Genomic DNA, 15,889 nt, shown 5'->3' on the forward strand with positions numbered 1-15,889 from the left:
GAGCTTAAGCTGCTCGTGCAAAATGCAATCACCGAAGAACAACTACAGCTGCTTTGGGAGTACGTCATTTTGTGCCGTTTTGCTTATACATGCACAAATTCACTCTCGGGCGAACTAGATTTATGCAGCAACACCATGGGCTTAATTAACAATGCAGTCCACCAGTCATGAAAACCTCTTTTTTTTATTCATTGAAATGATAAATCCTTATTTGCCAATCATTTGCTGCCTCTGTTTAACCTCAGTAGTACTACTAGGTATTGTGCGGATTCCACAGCAATCGTACAACTGCAAATCAACACTACGTAGTCTCGATGTGCATGTACTTCGTAAGCAGGATGATGTCTATTGTGGCCTTCACTGGTAACTACAGCGAAAATCGTCGCACTTTAGCAAGTTCCGTAGACAATACTGCGGATTGTCTTGACCATGACGTCACCCCACGCCATTATGCCAGTGGAGAGCTCTTGCAGCGCGTCATCCGGGACTGGGAACTGAGGTCGGTGAATTCGCAAGAATGCCGAGCCTCTCATGGTCACTACAAGCTCGTCTTCACAGCCGCTACATTTCGTCGATGGTTTTCTTCTCGCACTAAAGACGACAGTTGCTGAAATATCTTTACGGACACGCTTGGCTGGGTTGTACGGATAGAGTTTGTCTTCATCAACAGAATCGATCGCCACGATCCCATACTTCTCCTCCAGATCCATCTTTGGGAAAAGCAGCGAACTTGTTTCCATGGTGATACCATTTCGAACACTCGACAACACTCGTGCATTGTACATGCTACCGTCAACAGAATCGTAGTCATCCCTGACCGTAATGTGGCCCAGCCGCTCGGTTATACTGATCTCCATATTAGTCAGATAATACACGGCTGCGTCGTACACTTGTTTCAGTGACTTGACTCCAGGGAATTGCACAATTTCGAAGCGCACACCGCAGAAATCGCCCTCCTCAGACTCAAACAGTTCGTCCGAATACGTTGTCTTATCCACATCCACAAAGTGTCTGGGGTCCATAACGAAATTGTAGCCATTGCGAAGTTTCTCCTCTCGAATAGCCATGAGCTTGGCCCTGCGCTGGTTCACGTCCTTCGGGAGGCAAATGCGAGTGTAGAGCGGGTGGGTTCGCTGATTTCCCTATTGCAAAAGACATTGTGAATTCTAGATTCGAAGACAAGGTCTCCGTGTATACACTTACGAGACACCGACTCACAGCCGATTGTATTTCAGCCACCTGAAGGTGCTTCTTCCTGGCACTGCCGCGCAGCTTCGCGTTCTCCTCTTCGGTTTGCTTGAGCATGGCGTCAACGTCGGATTCTTGTCCAGGCTCTGGTGACCGGATCTTCAGCACGGCCACCTGCGATTCGAGCCTGCGAACCTCTTGGCGCAACTCTATGGCTTCCTCCTACATAGAGGCAAAAAGCAACAAACTTTGCCTGAAGCGATCGAGTTGCAGTATCCGCACCAATTTGTCGGCAGCTTACCCGTCGAACAGCGTATGTGCACTTGCGTCGTTTGTGTGCACTCTGCCCAGGCTCATTAGTTTGCCCTCCGGAGCTGTAGTCCTCGGCCACCATTGTTTTTTACCTGCTCAGGGAAATTGCGAAGTGAACACACGCGGCTTGTATCAATAAATACTCGTACCGCAACATTACGAATCACTATGACCCAATCAACCGATTACAGTATCGCTGGCCATCGGATGGTACTCCAGATGTTAAACGCCGCGTGGTCAACATGGACCGACAATCCAAGTTGACGCGCATGACTCGTAAGCGCTTATAAGGACCGAGCCAATTCACCATTGGCCCGACTAGATTTGATTACTACAGTAACTGAGCACTGAACGTAACGTAATACCATCGAATCTGATTACCTATCATTAACTGTGTAATAGTTTTACTTGAACTGGAGTACTACTACCGTCTTACTCCGCATACATGGCGTGTGCGTTGTAAATGAATATAACACTGCACATGTTTTGTATTCGTTTATTACACCTATGTGTTATACATTGAATTAATGTGTGAACTCGGACGAAAGTCGTGGGTCCAAGAATCTGACTTGGTTGTTTAGGCCTGACCCTCCTAATCAACTGGCCAGGGTTTAAACCCGCCTGTGTGCAGTTCACATGATATGTAGCTTTAGTAACGGGTCTTTCTTTCCTCGGTGGCTGCGTTGAAAACGCAGATTTTCTTTAATTAAATATATGTTTACTTAAGTGAAAGTTCTTTAGTAAAATGCGCGTATATTGCTATTAGACGATAAAGCCCTCCACCTTCACTTCAAAGTATGTCCCTAAGGGAGCTAAATACACCGTCTGTACTGGGTTGTCGACACTGTACTGAAATCTCGATACCAGTTTGTTCTGCTCGTCCACAGTACTTACCTCGATGTTCCAGTTATGCTTGTGAGCAGCAGCATAAAGCTCGAGTTCAGCGGGTTCTTGTGTGCCAGCTGGAATGCCTTCTATGTAGTCATCATCGAAACGACCATCTAGATCAGACAGCGTCTTCATGTAGTTCGTCAGGTCGTTCACGAATTCAGCAACATGTGTGCCAATATCGTGAAGAAGACGCAGGTCTTGCGATCATGTGGTAGATACCACAACGGAGCTGCGATATCGAGTCGCTCTCTATCATCTGCATCCGTTTAGATGCTTGTAGTGTTCATTCCAAACTTCCATGTCCACATCTGCAGCAAGCAGATGTGGACATGGAAGGTGCAAGGCATCGGGGGAAAAGTCTCGCTTCGGAACAAGTCCACATAGTGCAAAAGCCCGCTTGATGCTGTCTACACTTTTTGATGCCACCCAATCCAATGTCCACTGAGCTACAGTGGAGTAGCGAGGCACCTTGGGGTTGCCAGCTTTCGTTTGAAATGCAGGCTCCTTCAGTGCGCGACACAGATAGTCGTCGTACTGGTCTCTGTAGTACTCTTGATAACTTCTGTTGACAGCCACGTCGTGGGGTTGTAACATGATAGTCATGTTTGACGGTACTACCAGAACAAAGACGTTGTATGCCTCAAGTCGCTTGGAATCAGTAAGCTTCACATGACCGTCGTATGAGTCGATTATGTAAAGCACAGGTTCGTGGTACAGCTGCGTCTCCTTCCTACCACACACCACCCTCAGTGCGTGGTCAAGAAGAATGTCAGCGCTCCACATGACAGTGGCATTGACATCTTCCATGACACCAGGCGGGCACGTTGGCTCATTTTTCAACTTGGAGAACAGCAGATGAGGTGTCGGCACCTTCCCATCTCCCGTTAACGTGAACGTCGCAATGAATCGTCGATGACTGGAGCCACCTTCCGAAGGCGGACCTCACGTGAACCCCACGTCGTGATCATTGAGTTAGGTTCCGTCTCAAAGTAGCGAGGTACTTGTTCCATGTAACGGGGTTATACGCACAAGTGGCTACGAGCCACTTGTGATTTTAACATATAAAATACCTGTTAAAAGTTTTAGATACTTCCTCACCTTGGTGTAAGTCACACCAATGGATACATTGAAGTGGGCCACCACAATGAGTGGTCCACACCTACCCAAAGATCCTATTGTTAGAAAGCAGCATCTTTCTACCACTTAGAGACGTGCATATTGGTGGGGCTCTGACAGCCAGCCGCTGTTAACCCCTTTCATAGATGATAAACAGTTTTAGCAGATTTAGGAGGAAGATCAATTTACAAACAATACAGTTCTCATTTTACCTAACCTAAGTCACTTGGGGTCTTTATTTGATTTATATTATACTTGTGTACTCAAGTATAACTAACTCAAGTCATTATAAAGTACTTACGCTTCCTCATACACGTAGCGCTACGTGTAAGCTAAAGTAGTGAGTCAAGTTAGACCCACTACAGTCCATGTTGAAGATGTTGCTCGATTTGATGTTGTGAGTTTCGATGAGGTGTTGTACTTGCTGGATAAAATCACGGCAAGTCTGTGGCGCGTCATCGGGTAAGGTTCGCTCTGTTGTTTGACGTCGGGAGACAAGATTTCGGCGACGTTTAAATCTAGCCAGCTAGCCTGAAGACGCATGAAAATCCGGTGCGGCGTCATCACCACCGTGCAGAAGACGATAGATGTTTTTGGTTTGCAGTCGAATATAGGTGTCCTTGACTCGAAGTCCCTTTGCATTACGGGCTGTAACCCAACTGAATAGCTTTTCTTCCTGTTCACCGTGCGTCGGCTTGCAGCCTGCACCCGTAAGCCGAAGTCGTCGAGACACACGAGTCGCTACTCGGCGATTCTTTAGCGCTTCTTTCATCTTGTCCTCGATGTCATGCCAGCCACGTATTGTCTCCGCAGGAACGCCGTGCGTTGCACTAAGATCTTCAAATCAGTGGCCGTTTACACCTTTCTGGTAGTCAGTCTGCTAGGGTAGCAAGTTTTTGCGTGATGGTGTAGCTGCGTCGTTCGTTGCTCATGATGCTGCTTATTTAGAAATGAAAAGAAGTGAAGAGCAACGCGAACGATCAGATTGACTGCCACTAGAGACCGCTATTGCCGGTAGAGATGTTTTAATGGCTCTGAGCCTAGAGTGTTGAGGGTGGTCAGGAATTGTTCAACAACCATGTGTTCTATTAAGCAATGTGTTCAACACGGGGCTTTCGAGGTGCTTGTGTGATACTGATAATCTCTTTTGAACACATACGCCTTATATGCGGGGTAAGACGGTAGTTAGTACACGTGAATACTCAAGCGTTGACGAATGGCGACGAACCTAGCTTTCGCACGCTCTGTCGTTGAGGTGGGATCCCGCTTGCGAGCTCCTTTGGCTCGGTTTCTGCGTGCTGATTGGCGGAATCGTGAAGGATGCGAGGTGATTGGTTAAATGCATCTTACTAGACCAGTACATGTGGGTGCAACTCATGTTGTGAGTGGATCGGAGGCATAATTTACATCGTGGAGATACGAGTACATGTAGTGTTTCACTCGTCAGCTCGAGGTCAGTTTGACGTGACAGCCCGACTTCGTGGAGTACATGCAGTACTATGGTTCATCGGTCCTCGCAAACCACTCCGAGCTGCCCGACCTGACATCAGCTACGAGCCTATCCGCGCATTGGGAGCCCTTTTGGCCCGTGGGGTCCAAAATTTTCAATCTTGGTACACACTCGTGGTCGAGGTTGGGAAAGCGCGTGACTGGGGGAATAATGCAGGGATGCTGGACTGGAAGGCTCGTGAGTGGTCCAGACCTCCAGAGTGTGATTCATCTTGTGCGTGGCGGTTGCAGATCGTTTGGCAAGCGCCGAGTACAAACTGTAAACGGTGGAGCGGGACGACCCGAATCGAGCGCGTCAATTGTCCGTGTGCGTGTGGCTGCTCCTCGGACGGTGGTGACGATCGATTCACGCGAACTGTTGGGACTACTGCGAGCGGCCAATATTCCCTCAATCACTGTAGGTGAGTAACTACCGGATCCATCCATCGGCGTCAGCCTCTTCAAAGTGCTCGAGCGGGCCCGACGGAACTTCCCTTCTCTAACTCTCCCACCGACCCCGCATCGAATGAGTGATACATGTAGGTACGGGTTTAACACTGCAGGACATCTACTGTATCTACGCACCGCTGAAACTTCGCGAGTTGGGCATCCTGTACACAATCAGCAATTATCAATTGAGGGACGCAGTGGTTGGACAACAAAGTAAAAGCATCGCGAAGAACCTAACATGCAGGTTTACATCCCCATGTGTAGTGCAAGCACTTGGAAGTTGTGATCGACTGACAAGTTTAATCGTAATAATGAACTGCAAAATCTTTCCGAACCAACTATCGCTTTGAGCGTGTAGTAACCTGCATCAAGACTGCGTGAAGAACACGCATCGCTTCGGCTGCAGTTGGCCTCTTCATGGGATCCATGGACACACAGCTAAGACCCAGTGTCGCTATTTCTTGTGGGCCAGCCTCCGAGAACTCAACACTCAACGTCCCAGTCGCTACTCGATGAAGGACCACCAAAGGAGACAACTGTTGATTCGATCCTGGGCGCTGCTTCGCGTGGGAGTAAGGAATGCTATGTGTCGAAAGCTCGGACAACACGACACCAAATGAAAACAAGTCGGCCTTTTCATCATACGCACTTCCAACCATAACTTCAGGAGCCATCCACAGCGAAGTGCCCACGTCCGCCGTCATGGCTCTGTCGGCTCGTTCCCGAGAGACTCCAAAGTCGGTTAGCTTCGCTCCCAGCGCTTCATTCAGCAAGATATTCTTCGACTTGAGGTCGCGATGGATCACAGGAATCTCGCGGGAATGCAAGTACGCGAGCGCGTGCGCCACTTGCAGCGCGATCTTGAGTTTATCAGCGTCGAACCCGGTCGGACGCTTCTCCTCTTCATATCTGTCCATGAGTCCTCTCAAATCCCCTCCATCCATGTACTCCAAGACGGCGCAAAAGTCCTCGCGCGAGCTCCACGCCACGCCAATAAACTGCACAATGTTGGGGTGGCTCATGGTCGCGGCCATCTTGATCTCCTTCATGAAAGTCACCACGTCGCTCATCGTCTTCACAGCCACTGGCTGCCCATTGTAGGTACCTTTGTACACCTTACCAAATGCTCCACGACTAATAAACTCATGCACAACCACTTTCTCGCGGGGTATCCGTGCCTTGTTGATGACCTTATCGTCCGTGTAGAACTCAGTGAAGGAGGCCCCTGACAACGTCGAAGTCTCGGACCCCGGAGTGCTCACTACACTCTTCTCCGTGGCTGGTTCCTGCGAGTTGTAGTCGAAAGCCTCCATCAACTCTGTACCGTTCTCACTGCCCTGGTACTCCCCACTGAGCTTGTCACGTAGTGGACCCAGCATTTTCGGGACCCCGGGCTTCGACAGGAGGTGCGCCGCCTTCTCCGAGAGCTTCCGCTCCTGACTGTTGAGCTTGTCCTTGAGTCGCTCCTGCGTGTGTGTCAGGTGCTCCCCCACTGCGGTGTAGCTGTTGACGATGGCGGCTTCGCAGTGCTCGAAGTGGTTCGAGAGCTTCTGCTCGTGCGAGTTGAGCTTGTCCTTGACGCGCTCGTGTGTGCGGGTCAGCGACTCCCCCACGGCCGTGCAGTGGTCCACCACGTACTCGTCGAGCTTGTCGGAGATTTTGCGGACGACTTTGCCCACTCGCGTGTGGAATGGCGACGACGACTCCATGGCGAGTGGCGATGAGGTCACGTCGGACAGCGAGCAAGAGCGCGAATGAGAGTGTGGAGCCGACATACGACGCCGCAACATGCTGCGGGTCAGAGATTTGAGAAAAAAGAGCCTTCCTTCGTCATTTAGGGAGAGGCCATGCGGCTCCGTTCCGACGTGAAGCCACCAAGACGGAGGAAGCGGTCTCCTTCAGCTGGCAAATCCAATTCACGAAGGAGACTTTAGGTTCGCTGTTGACGGGCCTTGTCTGCAAATCCAGACACGACCAACAGTGACGCAAAGGAATGGATTCCTTCGGTTTGACTGTTTCCAATCTCGCGTTTTCCAGGTTGTCGTCACAGAGACAGTAAACGCGCATTTGAGGGTCTGGCGTCGCACGTAATCCTTTCAATCCATTCGAGTGCTTCTAAATCGCACTCGGGGTGTGGGTGTCGACCGGCTGCCGTTGCTTCCACGATAGCCTATCGTCGATCATCGACTCGATAGGGAGCGATGTAGCCATTTGCAGCGCGTTACACGCACTGCAGGAATACATGTCGTGCAGTACCGGTACAGTACCGTGTAATTGGCCTACCTAGTCAAAAATCCCAGCAGCGCCCGTAGTCCGAAGAGGTCGTTGAGGACTGCTGCCAGCTAATATAACGTCGCGGTTATTTGGTTCGACATCTTCAACTCGTATTGCTGCTTTCACCCATCACGCGCCTAGAGTGCGCAGTAAGCGTTTCATCTCTAGTTCTTGTTTGTTTCTTGACAAGTCCGCCGGTGCCAATCGCCGAAATGCCGATCGTTAATTCCAGTACACGCAGTGATGTTGGCAACGCTATCTCCAGGCTGTATTGAATAGACTGCAGCATCTTCGTCTCCGCCGTGCTTTTTCCTGTGGGCATCACACCATCGTACCGTTTTCCGGTACACCTCGCTGATTGCTCAAACCTACCATGTACCAATTCTCCGGTACAGTCTGTTAAAACACGGCGTGCGTGGTCGGTCGGTCGGTCATTTCCACCTGCACCACCCCACCACACCACCCCATCCACGGAAGCCATGCCCGTGCAGGCGCTGCTGCTGGACATGGACGGCGTGCTGGCCGAGGTGTCGCAGTCCTACCGCCAGGCCATCGTGGACACGGCGCGCCACTTCGGCGTGGGCGTCACGCACGAGGACATCGACCAGCAGAAGCTGGCGGGCAACGCCAACAACGACTGGCAGCTCACGCACCGCCTCGTGCTCGAGGGCCTGGGCGCCACTGCCAATACTGCGCCCTCGCTGGAGGCCGTGACGGCCCAGTTCGAGGCGCTCTACCAAGGCGAGGGCGCCACCCCGGGGCTCTGCGAGCTCGAGACGCTGCTCACGCCCAAGGGCCTGCTGCGCGAGCTGCACCGCCGCCTGCCCAAGGGCATGGCCGTGGTCACGGGCCGCCCGCGCAAGGACTGCGTCAAGTTCCTGCGCGCACACGGCGTCGAGGACCTGTTCCCCGTGCAGATCTGCATGGAGGACGGCCCGCCCAAGCCGTCGCCCGAGCCCGTGCTGCTGGCGCTCAAGGCGCTGGGCGTGAGCGCCGAGCACGCCGCCATGGTGGGCGACACCGTGGACGACATCATCGCCGGCCGCAAGGCCGGCACGCTCGCCTACGGCGTGCTGACGCCGCAGGTGTTCGCCAAGTCGGTGCTGGAGCAGACGCCCGCGGCCATCGGCAAGGTGCTCGAGCAGGTCGGCGCCTCCGTGGTGCTGAACCCCGGCCTCGCCGAGCTGCTGGACCTGATCCCGGCTCCGTCCGCCGACGCGGCCGTGAGTGGAGCTGTGACGACGAACGGGTCGAGCGGCGCACGCGAGGCCAACATCTCTCGAGTCACAAAGGAGACGTCCATCAACGTTAAGCTGTCGCTAGACGGCACTGGCAAGTCCAAGGTGAGGAGGCACTTGGTGTGTGCAGGAGTGTGTGAAGGAGTCACTTACATTGTCGCTACTTTTGTGCCGTGCTGTAGGTGAGCTCGGGTATTGGCTTTTTGGACCACATGCTGACGGCGCTGGCCAAGCACAGCCGCTTCGACCTGGAGCTCGAGTGCAAGGGCGACACGTGGATCGACGACCACCACACCACGGAGGACTGCGCGCTGACGCTGGGCGAGGCCTTTGACGCGGCGCTAGGCGACCGCGCGGGCATCGCTCGGTTCGGGTCGGCCTGCGTGCCCCTGGACGAGGCGCTGTCGCGCGCCATCGTGGACATCTCCAGCCGCGCGCACAGCGAGATCAACCTGCAGCTGGTGCGCCCGAGTGTGGGCGAGCTCTCGTGCGAGATGATCACGCACTTCTTCGAGTCGTTCGCGAGCGCCGCGCGGCTCACGCTGCACGTGGACGTGCTGCGCGGCCGCAACGACCACCACCGCGCCGAGGCGTCCTTCAAGGCGCTGGCGGTCGCGCTGCGCACTGCCGTCAAGCACGACGCCACCGCCGGCGTGCCGAGCACCAAGGGCGTCCTAGCATAAGTGGAGCGGCCCGGTCCTGGGCTGGACGCTGCATTAGTGTACGTTAGGGTCTCCATTCAGGACGTCAGGCCGAATCGAATATGCTGTTAGAAGGACACTTCAACGTCAACTGAAGAGTGCAGTACCTAGCAGGCTGAGTCAGTGTTGTGGGCAGGTACATGTACCCGTTGTCCTACGAACAGCTGAAAGGCGACTTGATCTGATGAACAATCGGCGCGTGAGCTCGATGACGCAGCCGCGGCCAACACGCTCCCGCAAGTTGCGGTACAGGAGCGTGTTGCGGGCTGCAACTCGAGACCAATTCAACAATTGCAGGGTTCAGCTGGTAAAGCGGGAAGCGGAGCCACTTGCATTGAGCGTCGTGCCCTCTTCGCCACCGGTTGACCATGTTGGCTCGGGCGCGATCGGGAGGCCCTGAGCGCGGCCATTTGACTTGCATCGCCGACTTGGAGACCGCCCCGCTCAAGTCACTTTCGAATCTGCGCTCTCGCCTTCACCTCAAGTTTGCCTATCGCAATGGTCTCGCTGCCCCGCTTCGCCTTCGCCGCCTCGACCCTGCTGCTTGCGTCGGTCGTCTCCGCCGCCGACGAGTGCTCGGCCAGCGTGAGCGAGTCCGTGATCGCTAAGATCGACAACAGCTCGTACTATGACACCTGCGCCGTGGCGGACGAGGGCGTGACCTTCAACGTGTCCACGCTCTTCGACGTGCTCAACTTCACCTCGTCCGAGTTCATCCAGTTCTGCAACTCGTCCACGTGCCTCGAGCCCGTGCACGAAATGGTGCACTCGATCCCAGTCGACTGCCTCATCCTGTACGAGGGCACCGAGCGCAACCTGTCGGAAGAGGTGAATGCGCTGCACGAGGAGTGCCACAAGGCCCTGGGCACGGACGACGACGGTGACGACACCACCGACAGCGACGACATGTCCATGTCGATGTCCATGAGCATGAGCGGGATGGACATGGGAGGCACCAGCACCACCACCAGCTCTAGCTCCAAGGCGAGCTCCTCCAGTGCGGCGTCGACCGTCACGGGCGCCTTCGTTGCGGCTGCGGTCGCCGGTTGTGCCACGCTGGTGGCGCTGCTGTAAAGCTACGGTATTTTTCCACCACGACGATCCCGCAGTAGCTTCGTAGACGGACCAAGTCGGCTTACATTAATATCAACGACGTTCTAGTAGCCTCAGTGTGGCGTTCGTTTGCAGCGTTTAGTTCGTAGGCAAAAGTCAAAGACAGGAGGGGGTCGGAATGGACTGCAATTCTTCGTTAACTAATTTTCTAATACCTATCAACTCGAAGTCTAGCAGCAATTTCCTGCTCGAGGATATCGACGAGTGTGGATCTACGCCAGGAAGACAGCGACGATGGCGGCCGAGACGATCGAGCCCGCCGCCATCACCACGGACGACGCACCGCTCGAAGAACCGGACGTAGCCGAGCTCGAGCCGTGAGTGTGTCCTCCCATGTCCATCCCACTCATCGACATGGCCATGCTGTGGGTCGTGCTGCCCTCCGCCGCCTCGAGGACCTCGTGGCACTCGTGGTGCAGCGCGTCGACCTCCTCCGACAGGTTGCGCGCCGAGCCTTCGTAGTTGACGAGGCAGTCCACAGAGCCCATGAGCTCGTGGAGCGGCTCGAGGCACGAGGACGAGTTGCAGAAGGCCAGGAACTCCGAGTCCGTGAAGTTGAGCACGTCGAAGACCGACGAGACATTAAAGGTGGTGCCCTCGGCGCACGTGTTGAAGTAGGTGCTGTTATCGATGGTGGAGATGAAGGTTTCGCTCACGTCGGCCGAGCACTCCTGGGCCGAGGCGACAGCAGCCGAAGCGACCAGCAGCGTCGAGGCAGCGAGCGCGAACTTGGAACCAGCCATTGTGAACGAGGGAGTCGTGTGCTGAAGGGGTCTTGCTTGCGAGGCGTGAGGAGAAATTGGAAGTGACCATCTCGGCGAGAGATTAAAGTCGCCGGTGGGGATTAACGCGGTGCCGGCATGGGTACTTTACCCGCTGGGAAGCGATTGTTGATTAGGCGGAACTCCAGCTGTCACTCGCTCGACTGCAACGCGATTGCAGCGTCCATTCCTTTGGCTGTAGAAGCCAGTCGCGTAACAATTCTTGTTGAATTGGCATGCCGGCTCCCTCAGGTTCGGTCGGTCGCAGTTCGAAGGCGTCGTTCACGTTGCTGAATCTCGATCAAACTGGTGCTGCAAGACTGCATCCAGCCCAGGTCAATTGTGCTGGCCTTCAGTCCCAATACCGGTACCAAAGCTCGCGGCCTTCGTTCAGGTAAGCAATCAGGGAAGCCGGAAAATATATTTATTGAAAATATATTTAATTTTTTCCGTTCTGATAATTTATTCGGCGTATGAACTGATTTCCATCACGATATTTATTTTCTCGCATGACAGTTTGTCTTGCGTTTTATATGGTGATCTTTTCGATGTTTACAATATTCCAGCAAGGCATTTTGAAATGTCGCAACAGGTATTTATTTAACGAAACGACAAAAATAGGTCGTATAAATATAATTGTCGGCTTCCCTGGGGGTAATGCATGGTCAATTGTCGGGATAGGCACAACATCGTTGGCAAAAGTACATCATGGACTGGTGCATGCTCGTTAACTACGGCGTCGGCCTTTGCTCAATTTTCTCTTCACCAATAATGTGGTTGTCAGCCAACGCATCTTCAATTAAAAACGTGAACGAAATGCCACCTTCCTCGATTGTCCTCTTTCCAACCAAACAAACAATGGCTTGACACCGTTGATGCCGAGCATGTCGGTCTTGACAACGGGTTGCGAGCAGATGGGCAAACTGTAGAAAACCTTCTTCCTACCTCCCTTCTCGCCACCGAGCGTACTCCCCTGTATGAATTTCACACTGCGCGTACTGTACACGAACACCAAGCCGATCCCGAGCGCGATCCCATGAATGCCGTGTTTGAAATTTCCCCGTGTCGGCCGAGCTCTTGATCGAGCATGTGTACTGTCTCCAACAGTTTAGACACGGAGCTTTTTGGTTTCTACAGTCATGCCTGAGGAGCAGCCACCGTTTGTGGTCTTTCCAGCACTAGGATAGCGGTTGCGCTGCTTGGCCGATCACGTCGTTCCTTAATCACGCGGACCCTGCGGTCGGGACACCATTTGTCGGAGAATTCAGGCAGAACGCCCTTGAGCCAGGAAGCGCATTCCAGCCGACTGCGATGTGTCTTTAGGTGATGGTCACCTTGGTCATGAACAACTTTGTAGTCGAGAAATTCTAATTGATGACCAGCTTGCCCATCAGCAACTACTACAGTAGTCGCAGTATCTGGGGCGACAAGTCTGTGGCGAAAAATACTTGTGAGTTGTTTGCCATCTTCACACTGGACAGCAGCAGCCACGACGCCGACTAGTACAATAGAGCTCTGCTTCCTCTTTCGTCGTCGCAGCCTGTTGAATGATGGTTCAAGTACCATCAGGCCAGGCATCCATGGCGGCGTGAGAACTTATCTCCGATAAGGTCGTTTACGGCGAAGAATACTCGACTCGGTACCAGTTGCTTGCCATCTCCCGCGCTGCCTGACGGACATGACCAGCACGCGGACTAATACATTATAGAGCCCTTCCACCTCTTTCGTCTGCTGGGCGATGGCCGAGGTGCCATCGGGCAGCGTATCTTTGGCGGCGCGATAGCTTCTCGGACGATAAGGTCCTCCGCATGCTGGACCAGGAAAAGACCTTACCAAGAGATGGTTGCCGTTTTCTGCTTCGTCGGGAGTCGCACGCCCTGGACTATAAGAGCTCCCGTTATAATAAGGTCTCCTATACAAACACCAAGATGTCCACACGCCCTTTCACTGTTCGTCGTCGCGTCGTACCACCGGAGCAAGACGGGCAACTTCAACGCCAGCTTGCCAGCGACAAGCTCCAGCAATCGACGGACTCGACAGAAGCTCGCTGTCAGGCGCCTTCGACCGCGCGAGCTCGGCTCGCAATGCAACGTGCGTGTCCCTTAGCAGAACTCCCGCGCACGCAGTCTTCCGTCTCTTAATTGTATGTAGCAGGCGATGATGATGCTCAGCGCCTGACCTGGGCCGTCGGCCAGTGCTTGGCAGGCTTGCAGCGCGGCGCGCCAGTCCTGGCACAAACGGCAAATCGCAGACGCGCCGTCTTCGGATCGCGAGGTGCGACTCGCGCTATGTTGGAGTTGCAATTGCACCCCTCAAATGGAATGTGGCTGCGAACATGGATACGTATTTCTTGGGATGGCGGTTTCCGTGTCTAGCCTAGGTTGGCTTACTAACCGCCAGGAAGATACCGTACGCGGAGACGTCCGTCCGTATCCAGTAAGCTTAGGGGGTCTTTACTGTTCGCAGGCGTGTTGGTTGCCGCCAGCACGCGCGCGCTTCTCGCCTCCTGTTTGTCATCGAGTGCAACCGCCGGAGGCTATCCACGATGTTTGTTCTCCGCGCGGGGAGCTGCAGGCTATGCAAGGGCAACATACAGAGCGCGGTGCAAAGATTCTTCATGCCACGGGGTCCAGATGTTCCTCCAGCGGCTTCCGCACCTGGAATATTCACACGCACCTGTTAACGTTGGCGAGGTGATGGCATCAGCAGACCCGGGTGCGCGGCACAGTTGGATGGCGGCGAAGCCACCTTCCAACAGACGCACGCTGGGACGCGGGGATATACGGCGCTGGACACAATCAGTGGCGATCCCCTCGATCCCACGGGTGCGTCAAGACATCCCCTGCATTCTGCGCCTATGTGGGCATACGGAGCCGCCAGCGGAGACCGTTGCATACTTAGCGCCGGATGTCGATGGCGTGAAGCATCCTCGACCACCTTAGCCATGTGATGAGTCCTGCATAAGAACCCCACTTGTCCGCACTGTCGGCATGGTGTCGGTTGAGTTGACGAGCAACGGAGACCTAGGGCGGTCATGAAACCTTGGGCGGTCATGATCGCTAGCCGCTATGCGCTCACGAAGTGTAGTTTGGTCGATTAGATGGAGGGAAGCTAGGAAGCATGTTGAGTTGGGTTTAAGAGAAAATAGATATACAACGCTCCACTGTTTATAAACTAATGCATACAGCTCTATCACTCACGATAACAAGTCCTATCGAGGTTAAAGCTCGATGATTACAGGTACAGCAAAACAGGTTGGTCGTTCTGGATGCGGTACTGGTCCTGGGACTGGTCCGCGGGCGCGGCCGATGCGGAGGGGTTCTCGTCGACAAACAGGCACTGCAGCACGTCGAGGATCTCGTGGTCCGACACGTTGGCGGCCTGCGGGACGCTCACGTGCTGCTCGGTGGCGCTGGTCGAGGTGGTGGAGCTGATGCTGCTGGTGACGCTGCTGCTGCTGCTAACCGTGCTCATCGACCACGGGGCGTACTCGGCCACCGACAGCGGGCTCGGGCGGGTGAGCGGCGCGCGGAGCTGCGGCGGGGCAGCGGCGCGGGCGGCGGCCACGGCTCCGGGCGGGTGCTGCGTGCGCAGGTGGCGCGTGAGGTTGCCGGCAGTGCTGAAGGTCTTGCCACAGCCTTCGACGACGCAGATGTGCGCGACGCTGCCGAGGTGGTTCTGCAGGTGGCGCGCGAGCTTCTCCGACTTGGTGAAGATGCGCGTGCAGCCCTCGACGGGGCACTCGAGCTTCTTGAGCAGGTGGAGGCGGCGGTGGCGCGCCAGGTTGCCCGACGTGCTGAAGCGCTTGGCGCACGAGCGGATCGCGCACTGGTAGGGCTTCTCGCCCGTGTGGGTCTTCATGTGCTCGCGCAGCGTGAACTTGCGCTGGAAGCGGCCGTTGCACGAGGGCACGGGGCACTGGAACGGGCGCTCGCGCTCCTGCGCCGAGGCAGGCGCGGCCGCGGGGGCGGCGGAGGGGACGGCGGCGGCAGTGGTAGCGTCAGTCTTGAGGTGGTCCATGATGACGAGAAGGGTGTTTTCAATTGCTTTTTGCTAGTGCAGGCGGTCACGGACGCGGTGGTCGCTGTGAGGTGGAAGGCAAGTTTGAAAGTGAGCTCACCCAGAGGCGCTCCGTATCCGCCAGCTCGCGCTACCCTGCCCTGCCCTGGCCTGCCGCTGCCCGGTCCATCGGGCCGAGCAGTGTACAGTGTACCGCTGCTGTGGTCCGCTGTGACTTGCCCTGGCAGCAGGCCGCGGCCAGCCGGTTTGCCCAGGTTTGTCTCGTCCGTGTCCGTCGCCATGGCTTGAATGGTCTCCAGGCGGGATGCCAGGCTGTACGCGGGTCGCCGAGCAGAGA

The 15,889-nt window shown here is 54.8% G+C and overlaps 5 protein-coding genes across 5 annotated transcripts; 2 read left to right on the forward strand and 3 right to left on the reverse strand.

Annotated features, from left to right (window-relative positions):
* Window positions 1-389: 389 nt before the first annotated feature.
* Window positions 390-7,154, reverse strand: IUM83_16932 (TKL/MLK protein kinase; the record flags this gene model as incomplete). The annotated part of the gene is made up of 3 exons (XM_067941850.1): window positions 390-1,142; window positions 1,219-1,410; window positions 6,102-7,154. The coding sequence occupies 3 exons, from the start codon at window positions 7,152-7,154 to the stop codon at window positions 390-392; spliced, it is 1,998 nt and encodes a 665-aa protein (XP_067792403.1).
* A 1,044-nt stretch (window positions 7,155-8,198) lies between these two features.
* On the forward strand, window positions 8,199-9,640 carry IUM83_16933 (imidazoleglycerol-phosphate dehydratase; the record flags this gene model as incomplete). Its single annotated transcript, XM_067941851.1, has 2 exons — window positions 8,199-9,062; window positions 9,140-9,640. 2 exons carry the CDS (start codon window positions 8,199-8,201, stop codon window positions 9,638-9,640), a joined length of 1,365 nt encoding a protein of 454 aa, XP_067792414.1.
* Window positions 9,641-10,156: 516 nt separating this feature from the next.
* IUM83_16934 (elicitin-like protein) lies at window positions 10,157-10,732 on the forward strand (the record flags this gene model as incomplete). Its single annotated transcript, XM_067941852.1, has 1 exon — window positions 10,157-10,732. One exon carries the CDS (start codon window positions 10,157-10,159, stop codon window positions 10,730-10,732), a length of 576 nt encoding a protein of 191 aa, XP_067792413.1.
* Window positions 10,733-10,983: 251 nt separating this feature from the next.
* Window positions 10,984-11,514, reverse strand: IUM83_16935 (putative GPI-anchored elicitin INL11b-like protein; the record flags this gene model as incomplete). The annotated part of the gene is made up of 1 exon (XM_067941853.1): window positions 10,984-11,514. The coding sequence occupies one exon, from the start codon at window positions 11,512-11,514 to the stop codon at window positions 10,984-10,986; it is 531 nt and encodes a 176-aa protein (XP_067792412.1).
* Window positions 11,515-14,766: 3,252 nt separating this feature from the next.
* IUM83_16936 (Zinc finger protein) lies at window positions 14,767-15,552 on the reverse strand (the record flags this gene model as incomplete). The annotated part of the gene is made up of 1 exon (XM_067941854.1): window positions 14,767-15,552. One exon carries the CDS (start codon window positions 15,550-15,552, stop codon window positions 14,767-14,769), a length of 786 nt encoding a protein of 261 aa, XP_067792335.1.
* Window positions 15,553-15,889: the final 337 nt, after the last annotated feature.

The sequence above is a fragment of the Phytophthora cinnamomi genome (genome assembly GCF_018691715.1).
Source record: "Phytophthora cinnamomi strain GKB4 chromosome Unknown Contig35, whole genome shotgun sequence".
In the NCBI taxonomy this organism is placed as follows: Eukaryota; Oomycota; class Peronosporomycetes; order Peronosporales; family Peronosporaceae; genus Phytophthora; species Phytophthora cinnamomi.